The following is a 22,970-nucleotide window of genomic DNA, read 5'->3' on the forward strand; positions in this document are numbered from 1 at the left end:
TATAAACCAACTGATGTATGTCACGCGTATGATAAGTCACAACTTTAAATTTTCTAGGTAGTATTTGTAATTTTGTTTTGATTGGATTTTTTTTCAAGGTAAGGAAAAAGTTTCTATCGGGCTAGAACCTCTCATTGATCCATCCGACTCGGGTTTGCTGGCTAGGCCATTTGGGAGTGGAGAGAGGTGGGATGCGTAAGGGAATTCTCACCTTAAAATGCCTTTAGTGGAGTTTGATGTGAGATGCAAACCTTACCACTAAATCAAAGCTGATATTTTTATTGGATTTGGGGGTGACAACTTAAGCAAGACATGCATGGTATTAAATGGGATGGTCAAAGTAAATTGAATACAAACTACTATTGAAAATTTCATCATACACCCGGGTGTATTTATTCGGGTATACCATGTGCATGGTACATCCGGTCAAAATACAAGGGTTATAAAAAACGCGGATAGAACATTGTGTACAAATATAAAGTACATTGGCGAAAATTCCAAAACGATTCCCTCTTTGGTTTAAGGGATTGATTTGTTATTTATACTCCTTGATTTATGGAATTGATTTATTATTTGCATTTCATAAATAGAATTTCATTTTTTTTTGTTAAGAGAGAGAAATTGTGTTGATATAGAGAGAGAAACCATTTTGAATTTTGAAATGATTCAATGTTATTACGGAGTTGAATTTATCGCTCCGATGAATCTTTTAATCAAAAGAAGTAATTGACTAATTCGTTGTTGAGAAAAAGGGTATTTTTCAATTTTTCGATTTTTTTTTTCTTTTTTACTGTTATTTTCTGAGGTTGGAGATGATATCTTCATATTATGATAAATGTTTTGTTTTTCTATCATTTCTTGGATCCATATTCATTTTTTAATTGGAATGGAATATGTTCATTGAGTCTGATTAATATGTTTTTTGGGTCTAAACTATATGTTTTTTTACATTACAAACAATATTCTTTGAGGTATTTACAATAGATTAAACATGTTTACGTAACAATATAACAAATTATGTTCTTTATATTACAAACAATATTCCTATATTATTAAGATGAACATTGTAACTAAATATAAAAATAAAAAATATGGGGAAAATATATGATCAATTTTTTAGAGAATTTTAAAAGAAAATGATTGAAATAAAATAATTTGGAAACTGAAATTTTGAAAATGAAATTTTAAATTTTGATATTTGAATTTTTGAAATTTGAAAAGAAAACCTTGAATTGTTTTTGGGCGAAAATAATTTTAGATAAAGAAATTCTGGAAATTGAATATTTTGGAATAATTTAACATTAAATTCGTGGTAAAAATCAATTATTAATTATCTTTTACCTTTTTTACAAACTGTTTCTTAAAAATGAACTGTGTTCTTTAAATTTTAATGTTGTGTTCTTGTGAAACTTCATAATGTTCTTTATAATTATAAGCCATGTTCTTTCTGCATAATACGGGTGTACCATGCGCATGGTACACTCGGGTGCACGAACCACCGATTAAATTACTATTGCAAAATACAATTTAGTCGAACAATGGAACACTAAAATACGAAAACAATGAATAAGAGGGATAATAGTCTATTGGGTTGATTTACTTGATTATATTGACCCTCAATCCCTCATAACCTTGTGCTAGACTCATTGTCTCAATTTTAATTTCCATCATTTACTTACTTGCATAGTACCTATTAATCTTATAGGCTATTGTCATGGTGGACTAGTGAATTAACAATTACCACAATCCATATACTTGTTCATTTGTTTAATTATGTACTACTACGTATTATGGAGGGGTTTTTTTTTTTTAATGAATAATATGTAAACATCTATTTATAAATTAGGACAAGGATTTATATAATCCATATAGCTAGTAAGGTATTTGTAGTTTTGTACTACATTGTAAACTAACCCTCAGGTTTACGTAAGATGGAATTATTAGCTAGGAACATACTTTATATATGCGCATGTTCATCATTGAGGTCATTAGTGTAGAATAGTCATGCAAAAATAAAAAAAACTTCAAGGTCATCAAACAATTTAATTTATCAAACAGAAAGTAATATAAGTTTCATACATATAATAATCTGAAACTTGGATGTTAGATAAGATGGCTCAGATCATCAACCTAATTTAATTTAATTAGTATTCTAAATGGACTACATCACCTAATCAAATCCCTTACACTATTTAATTGTCACACTTGGAAAACCAAATCCATGCTGATCAAAGTTTGGTAGTTATATATGCTCAAATTATTCTACACCGTGCTTTTCAATGGCAATGCAAGTTGACATATTGATTGATTAATCAAATCGCACTCAATCAATCAGCTGTTTGATTTAATTATTTTATCTGAAGTAAAATTAAAACCTATACTTTGTCTTAACTTGTCCGAACTTATAACGTTTGTAATAGCACTTCTTAAGAATCTTAAGTTAAGTTGAATCATACCGGGCTTAATTAAATTGTAATTAAGGATCTATAGAAATACCATGTCAAGCTACATACTTTTATATAGGTTCATTCATTTTGTTTAAATCCCAACACACTTTCATGAAGAGGTTAATTAGGCATCATATAGTCAAAGCAAGTCACCGTCCTACGGATAGATGTTTCAAATCTAATTAACATATTCTCTTCATATATGGTGTGTGATTTTGTGCCATATTGTTTTCAACAATAATTTGTCATTTTGGTTATAATTTATACAATAAAAAGATTATAATTAAATTTTTTACAATATAAACAAGATTATAATAATCAACCTTTTTCTTTTGAGAAAAGATATAGCTAAAGATGCCGTTCTATCTAGTCCAAGTTTATGCATACTTACCTTCAATATATTAATATTAATGGATTATTTATAGGGGTGGGACTTCGGTTTGGCGGTTCGGTTTGACCTAGGTGCGAGTCGGTTTCGGTTTGGAGCGGTTCGGGTTGAAACGGTTTGATTTAGCTGACGGGTCGGTTCAATTCGGTTTGGGTTAGTCACGGGTCGGTTCGGTTTCGGTTTATTTCTTTACGGTTTAAATTCGGTTTGGGTCATAAGCGGGTCGGTTTATAAAAAATTCGGTTCATGCCGGTTCAGTTTGAAACGGGTCGGTTTAGGAGGCGGGTTTACCCGGGTTGATGTCGATTCGGTTTACAAACGGTTTGGATCATGCCGGTTCGGTTTGAAACGGGTCGGTTTAGGGGCAGGTTTACCCGGGTCAATGTTGGTTCGGTTTATAAACGGTACGGATCATGCTGGTTCGGTTTGAAATGGGCCGGTTTAGGGGAGGGTTTACACAGTCCAATGTCGGTTCGGTTAATGAACGGTTCGGATCATGCCGGTTCGGTTTATAAGAGGTTTGGGTCATGAATTAATGATTGTTTTAAAGATCGCGTCATGACCATGATTTAATGAGTTGATACTTAGAATACGATAAATCGATAATTAAGGAAGTACAAGTACTCAATTAGATCGATCAACAAGTGTTTTAAACTTTTAAGTTTTAATAATCAGATATGTTTATCGATTATACGTACATACCAATGATTCAATGAGGCAATGATAGTATGATAATGATACCAACCGTACATTTGTACGATATGATATACATAATAATTAAATAATTAATACATAATTACATATACATTAACAATATCGTATTGAATCAATTTCCATTTCCAAACATTGCATTTGTTATAGATTATAAGTTACACGAGATTAAATGGATTCGTTATTTAGTTTGTTACTTTATTTAGATTACTAACTCAAACAACTTGATAAGTTAAATGGACGAAATCACGAAATCACTAAAGTGGTGATGAAATCATTGTTCAATATTAATGTACAAATAGTCAAATATACAACGGTTAGATTGAATACCCATGAGAAACAATGGTTAGACTTAGATTTCATTACTTTATTAGTTATTAGTATTATTACTTATTATTTTATTAAGTTATTAGTTTATTACATATACAGTCACAGACTCACAGATATGTATACGTATAGAGATGTCAGATATTGATATACATTAAGTCATTTTCTATGTCGTATTGAATCAATTTCAATTTTGAAACATTTGCATTTCTTACAATTTATAACTTACAAGTTCTGAAGCACACGCAATGCGTGCACGATTTTCAAGGTGTTACAATTTATAACTTACAAACCCATTATGAGCTATTACTCTTATCAACCGTTTTACTTGCACAATTACACTTCTCTCTCTAAAATTTCACCTCCTCTCCTTCCAATTCTACTTCCCGCCAAACCAAATCCTTTGAATTTCCTTTTAAACCACTTTACCGCCAATAACTAGCCCCCAAATTCGTAATCTGTGTGCCCAACTCCAAATCTAACTAAAACCGTCGATTATACCCCCAAATCAACGCTCCACATCCTTTCCCTCAAAACCTCGATTTTCAAAACCACCTCCCTATAAATAACCGCTCTCTTTCTCCCTCCCAAATCACTCACATTCTCACTCCACCCTTCATCTTATCATCTATCATTTTCTGCAACCCCAAACTTTCTCTCTCTAAAACCTTCACTTTCTCTCTTAACATCAACAATGGCACGAACCAAGCAAACCACAAGAAAATCCACCGGTGGAAAGGCCCCAAGGAAGCAACTCGCCACCAAGGCAGCCCGTAAGTCAGCCCCAGCCACCGGTGGAGTGAAGAAGCCTCACTGTTTCAGACCTGGAACCGTTGCGCTTTGTGAGATCACGGAGTGAAGAGCACTGAGCTTCTCATCAGGAAGCTTCCATTCCAGAGGCTTGTCAGAGAAATTGCTCAGGATTTCAAGACTGATCTTCGTTTCCAGAGCTCTGTTGTTGCCGCTCTTCAGGAGGCTGCTGAGGCGTACTTGGTTGGTCTGTTTGAGGATACTAACCTTTGTGAGATTCACGCTAAGAGGGTTACTATTATGCTTAAGGGTATTCAGCTTGCCCGAAGGATTCGTGGTGAGAGGGATTAATTGGGGGTTTTGATTGAATTTGAATTTCTAGGGTTAGTGTTTTGTGATAATGGTAATAGTAGTTTGATGAAGTTTCAGTTGATAAATCTGAAATCTAATCTGGGTAGTAGTGATAGTAGTTTCATTATGTATTGGTATATGTATTGTGAATTTTAATCAATGAAAATGGTGACTTTTTTTAATTGCTTGTTGATATTACTCTAATTTTAATGCTATTTATCTGCTGGATTTGTGGTAGTGTTATGAAATAATTGTGGCTAAAGAATGGTTTAATTTGTATATTATGGAATAATGTTTTAATTGTTTGTTTTCTTCCTGTATTTGGGATTGATCGAAATTGGGCTTATTTGAGGTTTGGTTAAAACTTGGTCATGATAATATTGGATTTTATTGTGAATTGGTCTAATTTCTTCTTAGGCAAATGGGTCTTTCGAATTTTCAAATTATTAAGTTGTTAACAATCGAATGATATTGTAACTTGGTCAAATTTTAAATTGAATGGTGTGGTATAAATGTGAATTGTGATTGACTGATTGGAAATTGTAACTCCATAGTATTGATAGTCTAGGAGATTTGTAATTGTACTTTTGAGAATTTGATTCAACCCGAAACATGAGCATTGAAGAGAGATTAAAGTACAATGATTCTGAGGAAGAGGAAGATGATAATGTGCTAGACGCCTAGACTACATATGTTCAGTTACCATATCAAATTCTACACTAAGCTCAGATTTAACCAGACGATTACAAGAGCTATTTGATATAAACCGTTGTATAAACCTAAGTTGTTTAATTAGATCTACATTTAGTAATGTTTATTGCATTTATTTTAAAATTTATATTTATTGTTACCTTTGTTAAATTAAAGTATATATATAAATATATAATAATACTAGTATGTTACATTTGATATTAATTAAAATAAGTAAGTAATCTAAAACGATATTAATAATGCCGTTGGACTAGATCTAGGTGATATAAACCTTTGTATAAACCTAAGCCGTTTGATTAGATCTACATTTATTAACATTAATTGTATTTACTATTTAACCATTCATGTTGTAAATAATTCAATTTGAATTAAGCAATTTGTAATCGGATCAGTTTAAACAGGTTGCGATTCGAAAACAGTTCGATTTTAACGGTTTAACGGGTTATGGCAGTTCAGTTTAGACGGTTAGCGGATTATAACGGTTCGGTTTATACAGTTTTTCCTGCGGTTTAAACGGTTTCGGTTCATAAACGGGTCGGTTTAAACGGTTAGCGGGTTACAAATGGTTCGGTTTAAACGGTTTTTTTTACGGTTTAAACGGTTTCGGTTTATAAACGGTTCGGGTCATTAACGGGTTTATAAACCATTCGGTTCGGTTTCGTTTCGGTTCGGATTTGAGCAGTTTGGTTTGTTATCGGTTTACGGTCCGTAACGGGTTGACATTGAGCGGTTCGATTCGGTTTCGGTTTGATATTGAACGGTTCAGTTCGGTTTTCGATTTAAATTTATCGGTTTATAAATGGATCGGTCCGTGATGGTTCGGTTCGGTAACGGGCGGTTTCACGGTTCGGTTTGAAAAGTCCCACCCCTAATTATTTATGTATTGTCACTCTTGACATTATTTAATTTGTAATAATAGATACATACATAATTATGGTTAATTATGTTTTCTGCCATTGTCGCGCTGTTACATAAACCTTGTGGGCATGTGTTGAATTGGCACAAACTTCTTGTTCTTGATAGCACATATTATATAACGATTTCCTTCTCAAATTCACTCATATCAGAATATACTTGTATATTATAGGGGATAACATTAACTAACACGGCGTAGAAATCATATCTAGATATTACTATCTGGATAATACGAAGTATGTATATATATAACAATAACAATCGATTAAGGTAAATATCTATGATATATATGCATGAACCAAGGCCTGAAAACATCATTTACTCATTTTTTAGTTCTGTTTTTGCAGGCACTTGAAAGTGAGGGGATCGAATAGGGTTAGAGATTTATCCTCACCCCCAAAAATCGAATTGGAGATGGAAGATTTGATGTCATGACATCAAGTTTACTAGGTGAATAGACAAATAGTCAATAAAAATTGTACATTATTGAGACCATCATTGTACATTATTGATCAATGAACATATTAATGTTCAAAGAATTAGTTTTTTCATTTTTGACGCTACTACTATAAATCTGATCTGTATGAGGAGATCGACAAGGTCTATTTTAAAAATATAAAATAAAAATAAAAAATTATTAGATTAGTTGTGATAAGTTTTGATTAAATGATATTAAGTTATACTCTATTTTTGTATTACACGTTAGCTTGAACGAGTCTGTTCTATGAGATGCGTATAGTAGGAGTTGGTAAACATACATTATTCAAAGTAAGTAGATTAATGCTTCAAACAGATATACTCTTCACGTGACGTATCATAAATATTTTTGCTTTAATTAAAAAAAGCGCTAATAATTAAAACTCATAATAACGTAATTCGTATTATTTAATACAAGTATTTTGCTTTCATTATTGGAAATAGAGAGGTTTAGTAACAAATTCTATTATTTTCTAATTGTAACTATTTATAACCATTTATTATCAACCCTATATTTATATGAAACAAAAATGTTTACGAAATTCTACATGGTGACCTTGTGCCTTGTGGTTTACGTTGAAGACCGTATAATACACCCTATGCATGAAGATTTTAAGATGTACTCATATGAAATTGTATTCTTATTTACTCCGTATTAGTTTGTAAAATCGAACTAGTAAAGGCATAAAGCTATTTGTAATTTCCATAGAATAAAAATTTGTAATACTACTGTTTATTGCGAGCCTGTATATGTCCAATAAAAGAAAATTTTAAAAAATTACATTTCAATGTTTCTACATATAACTCTAGTTTTTTATTCTACACCTAATGTTATGCCATGAATCATGTGCACATAATTTGAACATATATACTTGCTTATTAAATAAATTTTCTTAGTCGTGACACAGTTCATACATGATTACAAGAAAACCATATATAATTACTTAATTATAATATAAATATATTAACTATCTCAATTATTTATTCATAAAAAAATTAAATATATAATATATTTTTGTCAATAATCTGATCCCAAATTGATGAGGAGGTTGTTCATTAATTGGTCTCTACCACGTTATTCATTCTAGAAGACTTCTAGCTACTATATCTAAGTTTAGGAACGCAAACTAGCTCTCGAGTTTTGGTAGAAAGATAAAGATTAACTTTTTGTTTTTTTTGAAACATATTAATTCATTAATGAAAAGTCATACGTCATCTACAAAAGAAATCTAAATTAACAAATACATAAAATTGAATTAAATAAGGTTTTTTTCATCAAAGCTACGATCATTGAATAAATCTTACATTGTATTACATCTCTTGCAGACATCGCTGAAATACAATTAAAGATTATTAACATACGTAGTAAATTTTAAAGGAGATTAATTAAGCACAATATACTCCATCCCTGACTTTAAGGTCTTCCCTCTTTTAGACTATTTGTTATATACTCTTAAAACTTCCCTTACTAATTTTATCGACAAGTCCTATATGAATGCGATGTGAATTTTAAACTTTACAAAACTTGTACGACAAGCTAAATCTATAACTATGTAAAAAGATTGTGTAAAAAGTACTCCCTTCGTATTTTATTACTTCCTCCATTTCTCTTAGGCATGTATGTCAATGCAAATTTTTGATCGATTTATATTATTTTTAATTATCTAGAAGTATAAATTACTATCTCTATTTCTTTTTATTTGTAACGATTTGACATAAAATGTGAGTAGAAAATGTCTGATTGTTATAAATGAAAAGAAACGAAGGTAGTATAACGCTTGAAAATTAATAATCTATTCATTAAAACAATTTTAACAAGGTAGTAACAACATTTTAGGTTTTATAGATGGACTACGTACAAAGTTCAGCCTCCTCTTAAGTACAAATACAAAGAGAGTAAATTTATTTTTATTTTTACGTATTATTATTACCGGATCAAATATCCTTTGTTTTATACTCTGTATTTGTTATTATAAGGAAATTAATTTTGTAGACGAGCCTGCCACAAACAGTAAATCAAGACAATTTTAGAATCTTTAGAAACTCAATAATTGCTAAATTATATATTAGCGTCTTTGATGCCATTTTCGTTGCATCATGTGTGATTCATGTCTTTCTAGTTTTGGAAGTTCTAAAATTTTACTAGGACTAATTAAGTAGTACACCTGTACACGTAGCAGCTATCAATTAAGCTAACATAAACATTTAAAAAATTCGGCTGTACAATAAAATATAGTACATTCACTACAAAGTTATCTTAAAATGATCAAAGTAGTTACCCTGTAATGAATGAAAGTGACCCAGTATATATAAGTTACCCTGATATAAATAAAAGTTATTAATACTTTATTGATAAAAGTTACCCAAAAAAGTGTACAAATTACCCTAAATTCAATAAAAGTTACCTCAATGCGGATGTAGACAAAACTTTTTGTTAAACTAATTGCTGACACCTCGGCTTCAGGGTGGGTGGGTTAGTTAGGGTGAGCTATCTTTAATTTTAAATAAGTCTTTAATTATTTATCAATGTTAGGTTTACAACTGTTAAAGATGAGGCAAACTTATAGAGTTACTGAATGGAGTGGTTATCGCGCGCTAGAGCTTGTCATGTCGGATTAAACGAAAGCTAAAAGTCTATATATATCCTAAACTTATGAGGAATTGCGGTGACCTGTGCTCTACTAGGCTATCAATTTAAATCACCATTTAATTTCTCACTCACATTAATTAGAGTTATGCATGAATGATTTCCATGAATATAATTAAAAAAAAATCAAAATTCCTCGATTACACTACATTTTATAAAAATTCCCTACATACTGTCCATGTCATCTATCTTTTTTTTTTTTTTTTTTGTGTAGAACAAATCGCTAATTCAATTAGCGGTTTATTTGAGTAAAAAAATCACCTTACAAAAAATTGTGGGTTTAATATAAGGTAAAACCGCTAATTCAATTAGCGGTTTTATGTGTTGGCAGATAATTAAGAAACATAAAAAAAAATGGTTATTAAATAACCATGCATTACCATTGAAAATTAAAGGTGTTTCCAAATATAAGGAAAAATAACTAATGGTAATAAATATTGCAGGCTAAATTTTAAATGGCTTAGGTTGTTTTAGGAAAACTATAAATTGAGCATTTCCTTCATTTGTATGTAAAAAAAATTTCAAGAGAAAATCTGAGAGAAGAAAAATAACTCAGAGAAAAGAGGGGTTGTGTTTTTTTGCACTTTGGTATAAATAGACATTTTGTTTATGTAATTTATTTCTCCTTCAAATTTGATTAAATAGAAAATTTGCATTATTTTCTTAACAATTGGTATCAAGAGCTTGGTTGACAATTAGTCCACATTACGATAAAAATAAAAACGATCCTAAAAGGAAAAGTCAAATTTGAGTGGGAGAAATGGCTGCAGACAAAGGAGAAGTTAAACTTGAAAAATTCGATGGTAAAGATTTCGGATTTTGGAAAATGCAAATTGAAGATTATTTATACCAGAAAAAACTCTATCAACCTCTGGAAGAGAAAAAGCCAGATGGCATGCAAGAAGCAGAATGGAAACTTTTAGATAGACAAGCACTCGGAGTTATTCGATTGACATTATCACGCAATGTGGCGTTTAACATTGCAAAGGAAACCACAACGGCAGGTCTCATGAAAGCTCTCTCTAATATGTATGAGAAGCCATCAGCCTCCAATAAAGTTCATTTGATGAGGCGGTTGTTTAGTTTGAGGATGTCGGAAGGTGGATCGGTAGCTCAACACCTTAATGAACTCAATTCTGTCACAACTCAATTGAGTTCTGTTGAAATCAAATTTGATGATGAAGTATTAGCGTTAATACTTTTATCTTCCCTGCCAGATAGTTGGAATGCTACAGTCACAGCTGTGAGTAGCTCATCGGGAAATAACAAGTTGAAGTTTGATGACGTTCGTGATCTGGTTCTTAGTGAGGAGATTCGACGAAGAGAATCACGTGAATCTTCATCCTCTTTAGTATTGCATACAGAGTCAAGAGGAAGAAATTTAATCAGAAGGAATGAACGCGGAAGATCAAACTATCGAGGACAATCCAAAGATAGGAGGTCAAAATCCAGGAATCCAAATAATTTCCAAAACTCAAAGACTGTGGAGTGTTGGAATTGTAGAAAGATTGGGCACTATAAAAATCAGTGCAAGGGAACACCAAAAGGCAAAGAAGTGAAGGCAGAGGCAAATGTCACTTCTACCGGAGAAGGTGATGATGCGTTGATATGCTCATTGGAGAGCAAAGAAGAGTCTTGGGTATTAGACTCTGGAGCATTGTTCCATGCTACTTCTAATAAAAACTTTTTTGAGAAGTATGTCCATAGAAACCTTGGACAGGTATACCTTGGTGATGACCAACCTTGTGATATTGTTGGTCAAGATAATGTCAAAATTAAGTTAAATGGGTCAGCTTGGGAGCTGAAGGATGTCAAACATGTTCCCGACCTAAGAAAGAACTTGATCTCAGTTGGGCAGTTGGCTCGTGAAGGTTACACTATAATCTTTCAAGGTGATAATTGGAAGATTTCAAAGGGAGCAATGATAGTTGCTCATGGTAAAAAGAATGGTACTCTCTATTTGACAGCTAGAGCGTGTTATTCGATTGCAGTTGCAACAGAGAATGAAAATTCCAAGTTATGGCACCAAAGACTTGGTCACATGAGTGAGAAAGGAATGAAGATCATGCATTCAATTGGAAAACTCCCTAGTCTAAAATCTGTGAATTTTGACATGTGTGAAGAATGCATACTTGGAAAGCAGAAGAGGGTAAGCTTTCAGACATATGGAAGAACTCCAATGAAAGAAAAATTGGAGCTTGTTCATTCTGATGTGTGGGGACCAACAACCACCCAGTCTATAGGTGGAAAACAGTACTTTGTGACTTTTATTGATGATCACTCTAGGAAAGTATGGGTTTACTTTCTAAAATACAAGTCCGAAGTGTTTGAAGTTTTCAGGATATGGAAAGCTAGGGTTGAAAATGAAACAGGTCTGAAGATCAAAAGATTCAGGTCCGACAATGGCGGAGAATATGAGGACACCAAATTCAAGAAGTTTTGCTACGAGCATGGTATTAAGATGGAAAGAACTGTGCCTGGTATGCCTCAGCATAATGGCATAGCTGAGCGGATGAACCAAACATTGACAGAAAGAGCCAGAAGCATTCGTATACAGTCAGGTCTACCAAAACAATTCCGGGCAGAAGCAGTCAATACAGCAGCTTACTTGATCAATCGAGGACCATCAACCCCATTGGAGTACAAATTACCAGAGGAGGTATGGAGCGGCAAAGAGATCAAATTGTCGCACTTAAAGGTATTTGGTTGTGTAGCTTATGTGCACATTAGTGATCAAGGCAGAAATAAGCTTGATCCTAAATCAAAAGTTTGCACTTTTATCGGTTATGGAGAAGATGAGTTCGGATACCGCATTTGGGATGATGAAAACAAAAAGATTATTCGTTCAAGAGATGTAATTTTCAATGAGAGAGTCATGTACAAAGATAGGCATAAAATTGAGAGTTATGAAACAAATCAAAAAGATTCTACATTCATTGATGAAGATTATGTCCCAGACAGTACGATGCAAGAGTACACTATCATAAGTACTCCGCAACAAGAAGAACAGACTGTACAGGGCAGTACATCGCAATCAAATGACATACAACAACCTTCTTGTCCAACTCCTACCCTAAGAAGGAGTACTCGACCACATGTGCCTAATAGAAAATATATGAATTATTTGTTATTAACTGATGATGGGGAACCAGAAGATTATTATGAAGCATCCCAGACCAGAGATGCTAGCAAGTGGGGGCTTGCAATGAAAGATGAAATGCAATCCCTGATTTCAAACCAGACATGGGAACTAACTGAGTTACCCATAGGTAAGAAGGCCCTTCATAACAAATGGATATATCGAGCAAAAAAGGAGCACGATGATTCCAAGAGGTATAAGGCTCGACTAGTTGTCAAAGGTTTTCAACAGAAAGAAGGAGTTGATTATAATGAGATATTCGCTCCTGTTGTGAAACTCAATACCATTAGAACAGTGTTGAGTATTGTTGCAATTGAAGATCTTTATCTCGAGCAGTTAGATTTGAAGACTGCATTTCTTCATGGAGATCTTGATGAAGAAATATACATGCACCAGCCAGAAGGTTTTATAAAAAGTGGGAAAGAGCAGATGGTATGCAAACTTAAGAAAAGTTTATACGGGCTAAAACAAGCCCCAAGACAATGGTACAAAAAGTTTGATAACTTCATGCACAAGGAAGATTTCCAGAAGTGCAACGCTGACCACTGTTGCTACTTCAAGAGATATCAATCCAGTTATATCATCCTATTACTTTATGTTGATGATATGTTAATAGCAGGTTCTGATATGAATGATATTATAAAGTTGAAGCATCAATTGTCAAAGGAATTTGACATGAAGGACTTGGGTCCAGCAAAGAAGATTTTAGGAATGCAAATCACAAGAGATAAGCAGAGAGGCACTTTGCAGTTATCACAATCAGAGTACATCAAACGTGTTCTTCAGAGATTTAATATGGGTGATGCTAAGCCTGTTAGTACACCGTTGGCGAGTCATTTTCGTCTATCAAAGGATCAGTCCCCTCAGACAGATGAAGATAAAGAATATATGGTCAAGGTTCCTTATGCCTCGGCTATTGGAAGTTTGATGTATGCAATGGTTTGTACAAGACCAGATATTGGACATGCAGTGGGAGTTGTAAGCAGGTTTATGTCCAATCCAGGAAAAGTCCATTGGGAAGCTGTTAAATGGATTTTGAGGTATTTACGAGGTACAATTAATAAGTGTTTGTACTTTGGTAAAGGTGAATTGAAAATACAAGGTTACGTTGATGCAGACTTTGGTGGTGAAGTTGATAATAGAAAGAGCACAACGGGTTATGTATTTACAGTTGGAAATACAGCCGTAAGTTGGATGTCCCAACTACAAAAGATTGTTGCTTTATCCACTACAGAAGCTGAGTATGTGGCAGTGACCGAAGCTAGTAAAGAGATGATATGGCTTCAAGGTTTGTTAGATGAGCTGGGGTTCAAACAAGTGAATAATATTTTGTATAGCGATAGTCAGAGTGCTATACATTTAGCAAAGAATTCGGCGTTTCACTCAAGAACAAAGCACATCGGTATTCGTTATCACTTTATCAGGTCTTTTCTAGAAGATGAAGTGTTAACTCTTACAAAGATTCTTGGCAGTAAGAATCCAACAAACATGTTAACGAAAACTGTGACGATTGACAAGTTGAAATTGTGCTCAACATCAATTGGTCTTAAAATGATAGAAGACTAGTTGAGGTTCTACTCCTTGGTGTGAAGACAGATTGAAATCAGTCTTCAAGTGGGAGATTGTTGGCAGATAATTAAGAAACATAAAAAAAAAAAAATGGTTATTAAATAACCATGCATTACCATTGAAAATTAAAGGTGTTTCCAAATATAAGGAAAAATAACTAATGGTAATAAATATTGCAGGCTAAATTTTAAATGGCTTAGGTTGTTTTAGGAAAACTATAAATTGAGCATTTCCTTCATTTGTATGTAAAAAAAAATTTCAAGAGAAAATCTGAGAGAAGAAAAATAACTCAGAGAAAAGAGGGGTTGTGTTTTTTTGCACTTTGGTATAAATAGACATTTTGTTTATGTAATTTATTTCTCCCTCAAATTTGATTAAATAGAAAATTTGCATTATTTTCTTAACATTATGTAAGGTAAAACTGCTAATTCAATTAGCGATTTTGCTCTTAACTAGGAAAAAAAAAATCATATTTTTAGAGGTTGAATGACGTGGACGGTATGTAGGAAATTTTGATAAAAAGTGGAGCAATTGAGGAATTTTGAATTCTTTTAGCCATATCCATGAAAATAGCTCGTTATGTATTTATTTCCTTTATCTTAACATTAGACATTTGTACCTTAGCTTAATTTGACTTAATTTGCGTGACACTTTAAAAACTTATCACAAATTAATACAGTACTATATTACGTCTGCAAGACTGCAACACAGTACAATAGAAAAATTATCATGGGTAGAAGTTATTGTTTGCATTTTCTCAAGGTGTAGAATTGTTTTCCCCATAAATCTTGTACAAGTTTTTTGTATATTCTTGTTAATGCTTCACATGGTCTGTCAGTTAGTTTTGATCTTCAATTCTTAATTTATGTTAATATTCTAACAAAGATTCCGATTTTAATATCTTGTCTTAATTTTAAATATTGACTAACAAACCACCCCATTGTATTATAAAGATCAACGAACTTTTCAAGTTTAATATTCTTATCTTACTATCATTACAAGCAATGTCCTCTCTATATTCTCCTCCCACCACCACTACCACCATCTCCGGTGCTACCGAGCTTTCCCACCACCATGTATACCCCAAAACATCCCAACTATCTATTTCAAGAAGCCTTGGTCGCCGCCCTTCACCGAAAATCTCATGCAAAGTAGCTAAAAATGATGACCAAAACCCTAAAACAACCCATAATGAAGGGAAGGCCAATATGTTTGATAGAAGAAATATGCTCATTGGGATAGGAGGTTTGTATGGTGCCGCCACCACTCTAGGTGGCGCGCCATCCACTCTAGCTGCCCCCGTGCAAACACCAAATCCGAATGCTTGTGGCCCGGCAGATTTGCCCTCTAACGCCCAAGGCCTAAACTGTTGCCCACCAAGAACCACAAGCATAGTGGACTTTGTTCTTCCAACCCCTCCTAGCACCTTAAGGGTTCGACAACCGGCCCATTTGGTAGACGACGAATTTAAGGAGAAATTTACTAGGGCTATGTCCTTAATGAAAGCTCTCCCTTCTACTGACCCACGTAGTTTTAGCCAACAAGCTAATGTGCATTGTGCTTATTGTAATGGAGGTTACTCTCAAGTAGGGTTTCCAAATATGGACCTTCAAGTCCATAATTCTTGGCTATTTTATCCATTTCATAGGTGGTATCTCTACTTTTATGAGAGAATACTAGGCAATTTGATCGATGACCCGACTTTTGCTATACCCTTTTGGAATTGGGACACACAAGCGGGCATGACAATGCCCACGATGTACACAGATCCAAATTCTCCCCTATATGATCCAATCCGAGACCGGGGTCACCAACCCCCAAAAGTGTTGGATCTCAACTATGATGGTATAGATTCCAATGATTTGCCGGATCAATCCATGATCGCAAATAATCTCACAGTCATGTATCGCCAAATGGTGAATAACTCTAGGACCGCAAGGTTGTTCCTAGGTGCACCTTACCGGGCTGGGAGTTTTCCCAATCCGGGGGGTGGATCCGTAGAGAACATACCTCACGGGACCGTCCATGTTTGGACTGGTGACCGTAACAGGCAAAATTTTGAAAACATGGGTAACTTCTACTCAGCCGCACGTGACCCCCTATTTTACGCTCACCATGCCAATATGGACCGTATGTGGTCCGTTTGGAAAACCTTAGGAGGGAACAGACGTGATTATACCGATTCAGATTGGTTAAACGCGTCGTTTATATTTTATGATGAAAATGCACAAGCTATTAGGGTAAGAGTTAGAGATTGCGTAGACACAACGAAACTTGGGTATAATTACCAAGACGTTGACTTGCCTTGGATCAACGCTCAACCTACTGCAAGCTCAACATCTAGGGTAAGAAGTGTAACTTCATCAACCCCTCAAACAGCCCATGCCATGGAATCGACATCAAAATCAAATAAAGTCGTCAATTTCCCTAAGCCATTAAACAAGTCATTACGTACAAACGTTACAAGGCCAAAAAAGTCTAGGAGTAAAAGAGACAAAGATCGCGATGAGGAAGTGCTTGTGATAGAGGTTGATGTTAAGAAACACGACGAGTATGTGAAGTTCGATGTGTACATCAACGACGAGGATGTTGTACCGTCTAAGAAGATGCAAGTGAAGGCCGAATATGCCGGGAGTTTTGTGAATGTACCTCATAGGCACACGCATGGTAATAATAAGGGAAACCATGACTTGGAGACAACTTTTAGGGTTGGTTTGACTCAATTAATTGAACAATTGGGAGCTGATGATGATGAAGGTGTCACGGTCAATTTGGTGCTTAGGGCAGGAAGTAAGGGTAATGTTGTTATCAAGAGTATGAAGATTGAGATTGCTTAATTGATTGCTCGTATGTAATGTTTTGCATGGGGTGGTTTTTTTTTTTTTTTACATGAATATGTTTCTTGTGTGATTGTTTTTGTACTTCAAAATTTTTAAAATAAGATGTTGGATGCTTATCGATTGTGATGAATTATTTACATTTTACATCGTAGATGTCGATTTAACTGTACTGCATGTAATTTAATGTGTGTGCGCATCAAATTTAAAAAATGTACGAATATATAGTAATTTTTCAGGTGTTGGGTGATCTGATTTCCCTAAGTTGAATTTGCTATTTTTGATAGACTTGAAGGCTGTTAGGAAAATATTTTAATAGAGTTTAATTCTTATTGATTGCATGGTTATGTGGCTCTACCTATAATCTCGAAAAGTTTATTTTTATATACAAAAATACTTTTAGAGTATATGCCATTTTCAATAATCTTCATGTGCGTGCAAACTTATCTGTTTGGTTTAGAATATTAATGGAATAAATTACGGAATAGTACACAATAAAGTATACTATTAATTATTGTACGTTGCACATAACAAGTTTATTCAAAATTGAAAGGTTTGAGGTTTTCTTGTGACGAACTATCTTGACTATTTATGGACAGTATGGAAGCCAAGGTAGGATCACATTATAATTAGTAAGTGTTAGTATGTAGGGTGCTTAATTATGAGGTATATTATAGTATAAAATTAAGTACGAGTAATTATTAGCTTAGTAAGGTAGCAAAGTTATGTAGCTAATTCAAAGGAAAATGACTAATGAGTTAGTAGATTATTAGGTATTTTGACAGCTTAGTACGTACGTAATGTACTAGTAAGTATACAAAGTAGTTATTTAATAATGTACGAAATACTAATGTAGTAAGCTTTTCTCCTTTTTTTTTTTTTTTTTTTTTTTTTTTTTTTTTTTTTTTAAGGAGAAGGCTATTGAGCCAAAACTCCCACAGGTTAAGCAATAAGTTACACTCAATGCAAGGAGTCACCTAGTGATATTTGACCCAATGTTCATACAAATTAAATATTTTCACTAGATCAAACTTTACTTGGTAAGCAAGTATGTAATAATAATGTGCTAGTTATATTTTGTATGTAGCAAGTTGTAAGCATCATTAAGTGAGTACGAGTTTTAATTTGAGCAAATACTTTAGTAAGTACGTAGTTGCAGTTAAGTAGCAATTTAATAAGTTTGTACTTAGGTACAGTTAGGCCCTGTTTAGTTCACCTTATTTTTATTTATTTCAGAAAAAATAAGTTCAGATCAGATCAGATCAGAAAAAATAAGTTCAGATCAGATCAGATCAGGAAAAATAAGTTTAGATCAGATCAGATCAGGAAAAATAAGTCCAGATCAGATCAGATCAGAAAAAATAAGTTCAGATCAGATCAGATCAGAAAAAATAAGTTCAGATCAAATTATTATTAGGATATTTTGGATTTTAACACCTTACAAAAGGCTGAAAATGTTTTTTAACACCCCCCAAAAAAAAACTTTTATTTTAACACCTCCCAAAAATATAAAAGTTGGAAGTTAACACCAAAATCCATCTTCCGTTAACAGAACTGTTAGTGGGGCCCACCCCAACGGATATATTTTTAAAAGATCTGTATATAAGAACCATTCTTCCACGATTCTTGCACGATATATAAGAACCATTCTTGCACGATTCTCCCCCAATGAACGAAATCGTTGTTCTTATTGAATAGCAGCAGCGCATTGCATTGTTGCACGATACTTGAAACAATTCTTTCACGATTCTTCCACGATTTTTGAGAAGAGGAACAGATTGAAGCTGCTGAAACAGGTGAGTGCGGTCAATTGTTCGGTTGTTTGGTAATTATGGTTTAAATTCTCTTCAATTATTATTTGCAATTGTTTCGTACTCAGATTAATGGTTGGATTATGTTATGTACGCATCTAAATGCCCAATTGCGAAATTAGGGTTCGTCAGAAATTGAATTTGGGGCTTTTCGTATTATGAAATTAAAAATGAATTTTGTTGCTGTCAATGTTAATTCGTCAGTGTACAAATCTGTAAATGTGACTGTCGATCTAAAATTGATGCAGATTATGTCGTTTGTTAGCTCTTCCCCTCCTGAGGCCAGAAAATGTAAGTGTGGTGTGCCAATGGCCAAGCTCACTAGCTGGACAAGGGAGAATCCAGGCAGGAAGTTCATATCATGTAAGTTTTATGACCCAATAACAGAAACAAGGGGTTGCAAAGCTTTCGAATGGGTTGATCAACCTGATGGAACAGATTGGCAAACAGGGGTTATCAACAACCTGTTGTTGGATAAGAAGCTGCTAAAGGGTGAAGTTAATGAATTGAAAAGGGAAGTTGATGAAATCAGTGGCCAAAGGAGGTGCCTACTTAATGAAGTTGATAATTTGAAGATGAGATGCAAGGCCTTGAACGCTGACAGGAAGAGAATGAACAGGGAGTGCAATGAAGGGAAGGTGTCTTCAATCAGCTGTTTTGGTTGGGTGGGCATGGCCATTTGTATAGGTTTGTCAATGGGTGTAATTTTCCTAATGGCTAGGGGTGTGTAATAGTAAGCTGTATTAAGTAGTTATAATTTCTTGTAATGACTTGAAGTGTTATAAATATGTCTTTTAATCAACCTATTTATGCCTTGTCTAAGTTCCTATTTATGCCTTGTCTTTTAATCAACCTATTTAAACATGTGAAACATTAAAACATGGGAAATATGTGAAACACTAAGATAGTTCAAGTACAGGTTGACAAAAGAACCTTACTTCAACATGTTTCAATGGCAATCAAAGCCATGCAACCATTACAATTCAATATCTAATTGTTCAAATTTGTTAAGGGAAGCCACTAAAAAACTAGCAAGTTACATAACCAGTCATGAGTACATAATAAAAGTTTGAAATTGTTCAACAGACATAATGTTTGATATCCAGCATGAGTACATCACTGAGTAAGGTTGTTGAGGGATTGCAGCCTGGCCCTTGTTACAACACCTGTGGCTGTTGTAGGCTGACTTGAGGAAGACCTTGTCTTTCTTTTTGGTTGGCTTGAGGCAGGCTGACTTGAGGAAGGCTGAGCTGAGGATGGCTGACTAGAGGATGGCTGAGCTGAGGAATGCTTAGCTGAGGAAGACTGTGGCTGTGGGCGCTTGCTGAATGGCAGACAACCTTCTTGCTCTTGAGGAAACTTTTTGTTTCCTATGCTGTTTGGTCCAGCCCCAATTGCACTCTATGACATGCATATAAAAATAAAAAGTCAATGGAAAAGACACATACATATATAAAACAAAGGGGGAGTTGGTGTAATGCTTGTGTTACCTTTTTAGCAGCCCTAATCTCTTTCTTCTTCCTCTCCTCCACCATCCAAGGAGTGTTCAGTGGGGGTCTGCCTGCTGACTTTATCAGCTCTGTAGCTGGTGCAGCAGGTACTTTGCAAGTCTTGGCATAATGCCTATATCCCCCACAGTTGCTGCATTGCTTCTTCCTCTTGGTACTTGCCTGACCACCTGAAGAAGAACATTCTCCTGGCTCAAGCTTCCTTTTTTTGCTCTTTGGTCTCCCAGGTTGCACCTTAACAGAAGGGGGTAGTGGTTCCCTCATTCTGACTCTCTCCCAGTGCTTTGGGCCAGGCATTGGTTGGACAGCTGGTTCATAAGCAGACCTGTATGTGTCCATGGTATAGTATGGGTCAACAACAGCCTCTATGTCACCCCTCATATCCAATATGCAGGCATAAGCATGAACACATGGAATGCCAGTGAGTTCCCAATGGTAACATGTGCAGGTCTCCTTGTCCAAATCAACCAACACCTGGTCATCCTTCAGCTGCACCTCAAATGTATTCCCTCTGGATGGCTGCACCACACAGGACCTAGCCACAAAGTCTATCCTCCCCAGAACATGCCTCACATATGGCACTAAGTTTTTGGTTACTCTTTTAGGGACAAAAGCACCTCCCACTCTAAGGCAGATGTCAACCAAACTATCCTTGTCACCCATTATCTACCCACCAGTGAAAAACATATAAAACATATTAAAAGCCATGTAACTATACATGCACAATACGAATAAACAAATCCATCACAGCCACACAAACAAACACATAAAAAAATTGAAAATAAACATATACAAGCCAATGTAGGTGCTCAGTAACATAAATTAATCAACAAACCACACTTGCTAGTTTAATTAACAATAAACCACCTTAATTAATCTCTACTTTCAATTACGAAATCCAATTAACCTAAGTCGCATAGTCAGTTACAGAAATTGATTTATCAAGGCTTTCCTACTGTGGTCCCAAAATTTACCCTAATTACCCAATTATTGCAAGGTTTACAGCAATGAAGCACCAGTAATTGACGAAATTGCTATCAAAGGAGAGCAATTTTACCTTATTTTCTGTGAATTTCAAGCGGCTTTCGCACTTTTGTAGTTGAAGAAGATGATGAAGAAACCCTCCTGAGCTTATCTTCTCCAACGTTGACACCACCCTACACTCCACTTCTCAGCCAAGATCTCCTTTGGTTCAAAAGCGAAATCAATGAAGGTTCAGAAAGAATTCAATGCAGAAGGTTGCTGCGAATTCAATGAAGAAAGAAGTTTCGTGTTTTGCTGGGTGAAAATTGAAGTTCAAGCCAATTTGTGGGACCCACGTTAAATTTCCGTGACGGAAATCGTTAACTGGTGTTAACTTCCAACTTTTATATTTTTGGGAGGTGTTAAAATAAAAGTTTTTTTTTGGGGGGTGTTAAAAAACATTTTCAGCCTTTTGTAAGGTGTTAAAATCCAAAATATCCTTATTATTATTATTATTATTATTATTTATTATTATTATTATTATTATTATTATTATTATTATTATTATTATTGATTTATGATGTATCGGATTTGATTTTATCGTTTGTTTGAACTAGCAACATTGTCCATGTTATTAAATAGCACAAACAATAAACGATAATAATTAAAATTTCATTATAAGCTCCAAATTATAAACGTTTACAAATATAATTTTCATTACAAGAATTTCCAAATTTCCTTCGCTATATTAAGTTGTATTTATACACCCATTTCATATAGAGGAGCCTAACGCGAACATGGGTCGGAAGTAGAGCTGTCAATTCGGGTAAACATGTCGGGTAAGTGTGGATCAGATTAATTCGGGTCGGATCATTTCGGGTTGACTACATTAATGCACATGCACCTACAAAGTAGTAGTATTCGTAAATAGTAATTACTAAATTTGAATAAAGAATGCACATGCATCCAAAAAGTAGTGGTATTCATAAATTTTCATAGGTTTTTTTGAGACGTAAATTATAATACATTTGATAATAGAGAATTTTTTTGAAAATATTTGAATAAGTTTAAATAGGAAAATAACTCATAGAATTAGGGAAAGAAAAAAAAATATGACGTAATCCTAGATTGCTAGTTAATTTCGGGTTAATAACAAGTCGGGTTGATTTCAGGTCGGGTTAATGATAGATCGGGTTGAATTCGGGTCGGGCTAGTAATAAGTCGGGTTAAATTCGGGTTGGGTTAGTAATAGGTCAGGTTAAATTCGGGTTGGGTTAGGAATAGGTCGGGTTGAATTCATGTCAGGTTAAATTCGGGTTTTGACGGGTTAAAACGGGTCAATGTGTCATTCCCACACAACCATACACGCATGAATAAAAAAAGGTTTAATAGAGGAATAAATGAATAAAAAAACACTTA

General features: G+C 34.3%; 3 protein-coding genes and 1 pseudogene across 3 annotated transcripts; 3 read left to right on the top strand and 1 right to left on the bottom strand.

Annotated features, from left to right (window-relative positions):
• The first annotated feature begins 4,217 nt into the window (after positions 1-4,217).
• LOC110706859 lies at positions 4,218-5,682 on the top strand (annotated as a pseudogene).
• A 9,699-nt stretch (positions 5,683-15,381) lies between these two features.
• LOC110706860 (polyphenol oxidase, chloroplastic-like) lies at positions 15,382-17,413 on the top strand. Its single transcript, XM_021884836.1, has one exon. It carries the CDS (start codon positions 15,437-15,439, stop codon positions 17,267-17,269), a length of 1,833 nt encoding a protein of 610 aa, XP_021740528.1. The 5' UTR covers positions 15,382-15,436; the 3' UTR covers positions 17,270-17,413.
• Positions 17,414-18,724: 1,311 nt separating this feature from the next.
• LOC110706862 lies at positions 18,725-19,882 on the top strand. Its single transcript, XM_021884839.1, has 2 exons — positions 18,725-19,065; positions 19,329-19,882. The coding sequence occupies exon 2, from the start codon at positions 19,332-19,334 to the stop codon at positions 19,809-19,811; it is 480 nt and encodes a 159-aa protein (XP_021740531.1). The 5' UTR covers positions 18,725-19,065; positions 19,329-19,331; the 3' UTR covers positions 19,812-19,882.
• A 132-nt stretch (positions 19,883-20,014) lies between these two features.
• On the bottom strand, positions 20,015-22,012 carry LOC110706861 (putative protein TPRXL). Its single transcript, XM_021884837.1, has 2 exons — positions 20,571-22,012; positions 20,015-20,481 (listed from the first exon to the last, which is right to left on the bottom strand). The coding sequence occupies exons 1-2, from the start codon at positions 21,249-21,251 to the stop codon at positions 20,197-20,199; spliced, it is 966 nt and encodes a 321-aa protein (XP_021740529.1). The 5' UTR covers positions 21,252-22,012; the 3' UTR covers positions 20,015-20,196.
• Positions 22,013-22,970: the final 958 nt, after the last annotated feature.

This window comes from Chenopodium quinoa, unplaced genomic scaffold (assembly GCF_001683475.1).
Source record: "Chenopodium quinoa cultivar QQ74 unplaced genomic scaffold, ASM168347v1, whole genome shotgun sequence".
NCBI classification, from domain to species: Eukaryota; Viridiplantae; Streptophyta; class Magnoliopsida; order Caryophyllales; family Amaranthaceae; genus Chenopodium; species Chenopodium quinoa.